Source organism: Brassica rapa, chromosome A10 (assembly GCF_000309985.2).
Source record: "Brassica rapa cultivar Chiifu-401-42 chromosome A10, CAAS_Brap_v3.01, whole genome shotgun sequence".
Taxonomy (NCBI): domain Eukaryota; kingdom Viridiplantae; phylum Streptophyta; class Magnoliopsida; order Brassicales; family Brassicaceae; genus Brassica; species Brassica rapa.
Window position 1 is genome coordinate 14545022 of NC_024804.2, and position 10616 is coordinate 14555637.

Below are 10616 nucleotides of genomic sequence, written 5' to 3' on the forward strand. Positions count from 1 at the left end.
TACTTGTTCTTCAAGCAACACTTTTTTCTGTGGTTCGGTTTCTACTCATAGTTCAATTTGGCATCAACGATTGGGACATCCATCTTCAAGCGTTTTTAAAAAGATTTCTTCGTCTTTACCAGCTTTTAAGGATGTATCTTCTGCATCTACTCCTTGTATGGTGTGTCCTTTGGCAAAACAACGGCGTTTGGCGTATGTCTCACACAATAACCTTGCGTCTAGTCCTTTTGATTTAGTTCATTTGGATGTTTGGGGTCCTTTTCATGTTGAGTCTGTAGAAGGATATAAGTACTTTCTTACTTTGGTTGATGATTGTACAAGAGTCACTTGGATATATTTGTTAAGAAATAAAAGTGAAGTTTCCATTGTATTTCCTTTGTTTCTTACACATGTTTCAACTCAATACAATGCAAAGATTAAAGCCATTAGGTCTGATAATGCACCAGAACTAGCTTTCACAGAATTGATCAAGAAGCATGGCATGGTTCATTATTTCTCTTGTGCGTATACTCCTCAACAAAATTCTGTGGTAGAAAGAAAACATCAGCATTTACTCAATGTAGCTAGAGCATTATTGTTTCAGTCTAATGTCCCTCTCATCTACTGGACTGATTGTATAATGACGGCGGTTTACTTAATCAATAGGATGCCTTCACCATTGCTTGACAATAAATCTCCTCTTGAAAAATTGTTGCAGAAGATTCCAGATTACACATTGCTAAAATCTTTTGGGTGCTTATGTTTTGCTTCTACTCAAAATAAGGATCGTAACAAATTTAGTTCACGTGCAACTCCTTGTGTTTTTCTTGGCTATCCACCTGGTTTTAAAGGATATAAAGTCTTGGATTTAGAATCTCATTCGATCATGATATCTCGCAATGTTGTTTTTAAAGAGACTGTGTTTCCTTTTAAGACCAGTGAATTACTTTCGAAATCTGTTGACATGTTTCCAAATACTATATTGCCTATGCCTGCTCCTTTACATTTTGTGGAAACAATGCCACTTTCCTTTCCTAGTGAGTCGTCTTCACAGTCTGATTCTTTGGATAGTGTCTCACGAGCACACACTCACAACACTGTTGAACCTGAGCATACTGTTAATGAGGATACTGGTACAAATATATCAGATGTTGCTAGGCCGAAACGGTCTACTAGAGCTCCCACTTATTTGTCTCAGTATCATTGTTCTCTCATTCCCCTTATATCACCTACTTCTACTCGTTTACCTCGTGACACAACACTAAACACAAACCATCATTGTTTTCTTATTCCTCCGGCTTCATTTACATCTTCTTCTTTTCCAGCCTCCTCTAAAACACCTTACCCAATTTCTTCTGTCATCTCTTATGATCGATTAAATCCCATTTTTCAATCCTCTGTTCTAGCCTATTCCCTTGAAACAGAACCAAAGACTTTTAAACAGGCCATGACTTCTGATAAATGGAAGAATGCTGTGACTGTGGAACTTGTGGCTATGGAGCAGAATGGTACATGTGAGATTGTTGCATTACCTGAAGGGAAGAATGTTGTGGGGTGTAAATGGATATTCACCATTAAATACAATGCTGATGGTACAATAGAACGCTACAAAGGGCGTTTGGTGGCGCAGGGATTTACACAGCAGGAAGGCATTGATTATCTTGATACATTCTCACCAGTGGCTAAGCTGACGAGTGTGAAATTGATGCTAAGTCTCGCTGCTATAAAAGGATGGAGTCTCAATCAGATGGATGTCTCTAATGCATTCCTTCATGGGAGTCTGGATGAAGAGATTTATATGAGACTTCTTCAAGGATATACTCCTCCTGATGGTGTTCTCTTGCCTCCTAATGCTGTGTGCCCTCTCAAGAAATCGATTTATGGACTAAAACAGGCTTCACGCCAGTGGTATAAACGATTTTCTTCTGTTCTGCTAGGGGCTAACTATATCCAGTCACCTGCAGATAATACACTTTTCATCAAGAAGACTGCCACTGCCTTTGTTGCGGTGCTAGTATATGTTGATGACATCTTGATTGCGAGTGATAATGATGTTGCTGTTGCAGAGTTGCAGTCTCTACTTCGTTCAGAGTTCAAAATAAAAGACCTTGGACAGGCTCGTTTCTTTCTTGGCTTAGAGATTGCAAGATCGTCTAAAGGGATTTCTGTTTGTCAAAGAAAATACACTTTGAACTTGTTGGAAGACTCTGGGTTACTGGGTTGCAAGCCAAGTTCGATACCGATGGATCCTTCTCTGCATTTGACGAAAGGTCTAGGTTCTCCTTTGAGTAATCCGACTCAATACAGAGAGCTTATTGGTCGTCTACTCTATCTCACAATCACTAGACCTGATATAACATTTGCAGTACATCAACTCAGTCAGTTTCTCTCTGCACCAACTGACGTACATCTGCAAGCTGCTCACAAAGTCCTACGTTACTTGAAGACAAACCCTGGACAGGGCTTGATGTATTCTGCGCGGGCTGAACTGTGTTTGAATGCTTTTGCTGACGCAGATTGGGCAACGTGTAAGGAGACTCGTCGTTCTATAACGGGGTTTTGCGTTTATCTTGGATCCTCTTTGGTAAGCTGGAAATCCAAGAAGCAAGGAGTAGTGAGCAGGAGTAGTACTGAAGCTGAATATAGAAGTCTTGCAATGGTCACATGTGAGTTGATATGGTTGCAACAGCTACTCCGTGATTTTTGTGTGCCATTGACTGGTCCTGCGAAGCTGTATTGTGACAACAAGTCTGCCATTCACATTGCTAACAACCCCGTCTTTCATGAACGCACCAAACATATCGAGATTGACTGCCACACGGTTCGTGATCAGATCAAGTCTGGTAAGCTAAAGACCTTTCATGTTTCTACGGGTAATCAGCTAGCAGATATTCTGACGAAACCTCTACAGCCAGGACCGTTCCATTCATTCCTTCATCGGCTTTCATTATCAAGTCTTTTTCAACCGAAGACTTAGGTGATAAAGACTTGAGGAGGGGTATTAACATATAGTCCGGTTTACTTCCCGGTTTATATTTGGTTAGGTTTCCTTTTGCTTAACCAAAGATATATATATATGAGTCGATGATGTACAGAACATTTTAACGAGAATAACAAACTATTTTTCCTTCTTCTCTAAAACTTCGAGCTCAGATCTTCATCTTCATCACCTTCGATTCACATCTTGATATAAACACACAACTAGTACTAGTTTTTTCATCATAAAAATCATAGCTACGAAAATAATGAAACCCACCCGCAGGATGATGTTGAATTGTCACAAGAAGTTCTCCTCTTTGGTTTCATGGTCCCGGTTTTAAGCTTGGTCATTTCCTTCGTATTTACTTTGTTGTTGCACAATGTACACATCTGAATTCACCATTGTTGAATCAATTTGACTTCTGTTGATGGTTCGCTGTGTTTTGAGATTTTTGATTTCTTTTTTTTTGTCCGATGAAATCACGAGAGCTTCTAATTAGCAAACTTACTTTATGCCGTCCATATGGCTTTTTATTCATCAACCCATGCAAACTAATCAAACAAATTGTACGTTCATTAAGTTATCTTACCCACGCATTTACAAAATCGGTATGACCCTTTGTTGAAGGTTTCAAAATCATATGTCTAGACTCTAGAGTAACACGTAGATACCACGAATCCACGATTGTGGAGCGGTAAATCAATCGATCGAAGGTTAATTTTTGTGTCCTCTGCCCATCTAAACATGCCTTTTATTTCATTTGCTTTCTTGTGAGGATTGAATCAAGGGAAATGCAGCAGCACAAGAAAAATCAGTAGAATTTGACTACTACACATTGTCTTGAGAGATATCGAGGTGGAAGAAACCATGAACTAACCCGGAGGACAAGATCAAACATACTCCTAAGACAATGATCAAGTGGATCACCTTGCGCCAAACATTGGTCTTGAAGTATAAATGGATCTGTAAGAAAATACATATACGAAGATGGGACGTTTCCTGTTAAGTGGATCATTCTGGTTCAATTGGTTATCGTTACCTTTTTCTTTCATTGGCTGCTAGGAAAGCATCGTCTGAATTATTAAGGCAACTTTCACAAAAAAATATGACCGGAAGATTTTTTCAGATAGTTTGGATTTACGATTTGATCACCAACTGAATGGAAATCTACGTTATAAAATAATATCAATACCAACATTTATATCACTAAACTAAAAAGATACTTTATACATTGATGACATATACTGATATATATATATAAAGGCTGTAAACTTTTTTCTTCGGCTTCCTCTGAGGGCCAGGTTTACAAATATTTTATGGGTTTCATTTTTAAAGAGATTCATCACGTTACATGAAAAAAAAACTTAAGTTTGTAACAATTATAATTTTTCCATATTATAAATTATCGTCGTTTAACATGAGTTATGATTATTTTCATCATTGTCTTAGACAAGTCTGAGTTACAGAGTTGCGATGTGTGTCTGTTTGTAATATATTTTTTCAACGGTGAACTCTTCATCTCTCCATCTTAAATCACTTAATCATAAATGTTTCTGATTTGAAGCCCCTATGTAAACCATATATATATGATTATCGTCTTTAATGAACCCAATCTGTATTTCCACAAAATTCATTGATTCTTTTTAGCTTTAACCATCTTATAGATAATGTCTCTCTCTGCCTCTCCAGTTCCTCAAACCGGCGTCCCAGGCGTCCGTCACTCAACCTTCGAGTCTCTCCTTCTTGGTCGTAGTAGTCAGAGCATCCTCTGGCCTCCTTCGCTTATGGGATTCTCTGAACTTCAAGAAAGACATTGAGTTTATGGGAATCACGGTTCTCTTCCTTGATGAGAAAGTAAGTTAATCTTTGATCTATCACACTTATTTAACGTAATTGTTTTAAATTGATTTCCTGATTCTTTGTTGAGTAATATTATTTGCAAATTACGTGATTCATGGATTTATTCCCGCCGGACGTGTTAAACATTACATGTCATCTTTGAAAGTCGGTTCCATTGTAAAAGTCGATCGTTTTGAGGTTGCTAGGTGCTCAATCATGTACAAGATAACTGATCATCCATTCCTCATTTGTTTCATCTCACCAACCATTATTGATGAAGTCATCACAGGTGCTCCTGAGATCAATCTCCATTCATGATTAGACTGTTCGAAAATCTCCAAGTGATTGCGAACACAAACCTAGAACTCTCAGGTATATTATCATATTGCATCTAGGTTTATATTATGTTTTGATCTCATAACTGATATTTAAACTCACAGATGTGGTTGGGAAAATCCGTTCTCTCCAAGGATCTGACCTTACCAAAGAAATAACTCGAGTCGTTATCCGTCTCCTCATTGATTCGTAAGAAACGATCAACACACAATTCCATTTATATTATCGTATATATTGTGCTAACATCAATAATCAAAAATATTGTCTATCCAATATCTGTGGTCGTCTATTTATCTCTTACTTATCAAACTAATTTTACACAAAACTTTATTTTACAGCTTAAAAGAAATCACAACAACCCAAACAATCAAAACACCAAAAACTAGAATCCCAGAAAAGACGAATCATTAATGATAACCTCTTTTTTTTTGTTTAACCTTACAAATAAACTTCAAAACAAATATACCAAACCAATTACCTCAACTAAAACTCAACGACACATACATCGAGTCAGCTAAACAAATACAAACTACACGGCCAACTATTTAACAAGTTACAAACTTACTTTCGCAGATGTTTACAAAGAAAACGAAGACGACAACCAAGATCAGTGAAATCACCTAAACAAAAAAGCATAGTAAGTTACAAACTCTGATAAATACAAATAACAATGATTTTTGTTTACATATTACCCTTCAAATAAAAGAGAAACAAATACAACCATACCAAGAGATACAAGAGACATTAATCCCGACAGACACAAATGTGGCAACAACATCTCCACCTGCTCACTCCTCTTGTCTTATGAAAATAGCTTACATGCCCAATGTCAACATGCCAATGCTATTGTCTTCTTATGAGAAATACATAAATTCGTTTAAAACCTTTAAGGCTCAAATACTTAAAACTGTCACTCATTTTATAGTTATTTCTACAAGTTTTCATGTATTTGTTTTAAAGGTCTGATAAAAAAACAAGTTTAAAAAGAAAATAAAAACATATAACAAACATAATAAGGATAATAAAAATTAGTATTTAATACACACAACTTACACAACTAAACTAGAGAAAACAAATATCCAGAAACAAAATGTACTATCTACAACCTTAATATAATTTATGTACTCTCAACAGTACAAAAAAACAAATAAAAAAGACAAACAAACTATAAGTTTCAGTGACACAACAAACAACACCACAAACTATATCAATTATATTAGTAACACAATTTAGTTTTTCATAAGTAGAGAACAATGCATATACAGTTCATCATCACAATTTTAATCCTATAACAATAAATATTTTAAAAAACAATGATCAATCCAAAACGAAAAATTAATAACTACCATAATCCTAGCAAATATTGAGATGAAACAAAAACTACGTCCGGGGAGACAATGCCTTTAGTATATAATTAAAGTAACAAACTCAATTTCAGAATGTATGAAATTTGAATTAATCTGAACTAAGTTTAATTCGTTTTTAAACTATACGTATCATAGAGTTTATTCTGAAATGATGCAAGAGCTGAGCAAAATAAATGGCAGATAAAAATTTCGACTCTGAAACCTCTTTTGTCAATTCATAGCAAATGTGGGCCCAATCTTCTGAACCTCTTTTAAATATAATTGGCCACTAGTGACCAGTCCGCCAATAATTCCACATTGTTTATCTGTTTCTGTCGTTACACTTTACATATGTTAGATCATTATTATCATTCACATGTTATTAATTTATGAGAGCTTTACGTATATAGGTACTTTCGGCTTCCACTTTTACAGTTTAACATACTTGTAGCTGGTGGTGTACTTTGTGTCTTACTTTTGAATTATTGTGACAAAAATGCCCTTTACGAAAAGTCTCGTGACTAGTTGGTAGGTTTCTGGAGTCTTGTGCTTTTATAGTGACAATTGAATTAGTGCAAATTAAATTTGATCCGATGGATGTGTGTTTCGTGGTACATAAGAAGTTTTTTTTATTTTGTGTTTAACTGTATAGTAAATTTTTTTTAGTTATGCATATTAACGTAATGTATGGTTGATTTGGGAATGAGTTGTTATGTTATAATAGAAGGTGCAGTTAGTAAGAACATACATTTGTGGTCAAGATCATAGTATAGGTATGATCATTAAAAAATTGTGGTCATTTCATTGAGATTCATAATTTGTTTTTTAATAACTTTTTGCTGACCATTACAATTCAATAATTGTGGTTATGGAGAAATTATTTTATAAGCAAGTATGGTTATAAAATTTGGTTCATTGGCTTATTGATGTGGTTAGGCAAGTGTGGTTATAAGCTTTGGATCTTTTTCTTTTCTTCCAGCTTTCTCACCTCTCGTTTTGAATCTCACCGTCCATTAAACAAAAAAAATCAAAATATAGAGGAAGAAAATCATAAATCCACCATATTTATGATTAAAAGGTATATGGCATCACTATTCTTCGCTTAACCTTTGGTTTCATTATCTTTCATCTCGATATCTACGAGCAAGAAAAAAGTGAAGAATAGAAGGTGACTCAGATCTGACTCAACGACGCGGTGAGAGCGAGCGAACTTCACCTATGAACGTTAAGCTTCCTTGAAATCTAACGCTTCCACCGTCGAAGAAAACTTTGTCATCATCACTTCCAACTGAATCGCCTCTTTAAATATTTTTTTATTTTTTGGATTCTTTTCTCGTGAAATAAAAATTTGTATTGAAGAATAAAAGGAAAAAAAGAGAAAGGTAAAGCTTCACAAAGAGTTGGATCACGATAAAAGTAAGGGAAATAGAAAGATAATTAATTTCAGGGGTAATTTAGACAATAGCACGTACAAAAGTACTTGACATGGGAAAAGTATGCTAAAGTGATATAGAGTAGAGATAAAGTATGTCTAAGTGTAAATTTTTCTTAATTTATCTACATGCATTGGACTGGACAGTCTTTATTTGTCACTATACTCGCTACTGTAATTTGTGGTGCATTAAATTTTACAGATGTTCCCCATACTGCATTCACCATCCTACTCCTTATCTTATGCACGTACCCACGCAAATAAAAAGAAATATCTGAGGGTATTTATGTAATAAAACCATAAATAAGCTATAACGTCGAACGACCTACCACTTTAAATTCTTACCAACCAGTCACCGCTCTCCATTTTTCATTTACAGAGATAACCCTAACTTGGTCACTCTCTCTCTCACACACTCCAGTTCAAACAATGGCTCCTCCACAGAAGCTCTTTCTCGCCGCCATTGTCTCCGCCGTCATTGTAGCTGCCACCACCGGACACGGACCTAATAGTACTGCTGAAGATATTGTACATTCCTCCTGCGTGCACGCGAGCTATCCATCTCTATGCGTCCGTACGCTCTCTACCTACTCCGGTCCAACCATCACGAACCAACGCGAGCTAGCTCAAGCCGCCGTCAAGATAAGCCTCTCCCACGCTCAAGCAGCTGCGAAGAAACTCGCGGCTGTGAGAGAAACCGTGGGGAAGAAACGGGTGAAAGCGGCGGTTGTGGACTGCGTGGAGATGATTGGAGACTCCGTGGCTGATCTGAGCCGTACGTTAGGCGTTTTAAAGCATCTCCACGTCTCGGGCGGTTCGGCGAACGAGTTCAGGTGGCAGATGAGCAATGCGCAGACGTGGGCTAGTGCGGCATTGACGGATGATGACACGTGTCTAGATGGGTTTAAAGGGGTCGAGGGCAAGGTTAAGACGGACGTGAAGCAGTGGATGACGAAAGTGGCGAGGGTTACGAGCAACGCGCTTTACATGATCAACCAGCTAGATGAATCACGTGGCAAGCCCCACGTAGTACGTTCTTGATGTTATATATGATGTGCTTGTCCTAATGGACAGTTATGATTTGGTGTTAGTTTTTTCGTGTTTGCTTAATTGCGAGTTATCTACTATTTAAAGATGAGAGGCATTGTCCTTTTAAGTAGTTCTGATAATGGTATACTAAATAAATGGTTTCTCTTTTTTTTTCTGACGGTATGTCACTGTATCGTATTGTGTGGTTCCCTTCGGATTCGATAGCATGTGATTTTGTCTTGACATGAAACTAAAAATAAGATATTCTAAAAGAGTTGAACTAAATGAGAATTATATATATGAAGTAGCGGCTTGGTCTGAGCTAATGCTCGTAAAATAAAGGTTTTAGTGGCAAAATTTATTTGTGTTACAAACAAAAAGTGTTACAAAAAATAGTGGCAAAATTTATAAATATTTTAATTTTTAAGGATATAAAAATTTTAGTTAACAACTTTTAAATGTAGTTACAGGTAAAAGGCAATACTTTCTTGATATGTTTTTAAGCCTCCTGCTCATATATATGACTTTGGGCGGCATTGTAGAGTAGTAACTGACGTAGGAGAAATGGAGTTCTGATGCAATAATGGGCCTCGTGAACGATTGACAAATTGTATAGTTAAAATCGAACAACCTGGAATTCATTTACTTGCATGTTTGATATAATTTGCATAATATGTTCGTTTGGTCACGAAGATTGAGATGTGTGTGTTTTTTTTTTAAGTTTTTGGTTTGGGGGATAATTTTTGAGCTGAAAATCTGGTAAACACTGGAGGAGAAAATCATGAATTGTGTATTTGCTATATCATATACGGTTTGAATGATGATGCTTCCATATTCATCGTCGTTGGGCTTGTGCGTTGGGACCAAATCAAACACATCAAAGACGTCTACGTACTGCCGCAAAATAACAAGACTAATACCACATAATGCAACACCATCATGTCCCCAAATATATATTACAACAATAATTGTAACCACTGGTGCTTGTAATCGATCGGTCCACCACCTTATTATAATCAGGGGTCGATTCAACGTTATCGGAGGTCCTACTCATTAAAACTTGTGGCCCTTTTATTTTGTTATTGAAAAAGCATAAATTGTACTAACCGTCTAACAACATCGTTATGGAAATAGCTTCCTTGAAGTTGAATCGGTCAACCACCTTGATAATCATATATAGACAGGTGCGCCGATTGGATAAGTTGAATTAGTCGGTCCATGCACAATTTTACTTTTTATTTGCCAGATTAGATCGGACTGTCTGCTAACTAATATAGCTGATGAATACTCAAGAATTTTTGCGGAGTATCGGAGGCAGAAATGCAAAGCAAAAAAAAGAGACAAAAGCAAAGAAGACGGACTGAAGATAATAAAAAATCCACTGCAATTTCGAAGAAACATTTAAGCTAATGTCCAGCCTATAAACGGTTAGTCGAGTTTTGTCCATGGCCATGATCCCAAGTCGTGGCAAGATATATACATCCTTTAGCAATGGAGTCGTTATCACGCCGACACAACCAATCCATTTATCACCACTTATTTTAAATTATAAGTCCATCTGACCTAATGACCTAATGTGATATCAAAATCTACCTTTTTGATCTAAATAGGATGACCCCAAAAGAGTTTATTATCGGTCAAAAATTGGAATTTGATTCAGAATGTGTTAATAAAA

The 10616-nt window shown here is 36.5% G+C and overlaps 1 protein-coding gene across 1 annotated transcript; it reads left to right on the forward strand.

Moving 5' to 3' along the window:
• The first annotated feature begins 8103 nt into the window (after positions 1 to 8103).
• Positions 8104 to 9124, forward strand: LOC103845645 (pectinesterase inhibitor 3). Its single transcript, XM_009122524.3, has one exon. It carries the CDS (start codon positions 8342 to 8344, stop codon positions 8951 to 8953), a length of 612 nt encoding a protein of 203 aa, XP_009120772.1. The 5' UTR covers positions 8104 to 8341; the 3' UTR covers positions 8954 to 9124.
• Positions 9125 to 10616: the final 1492 nt, after the last annotated feature.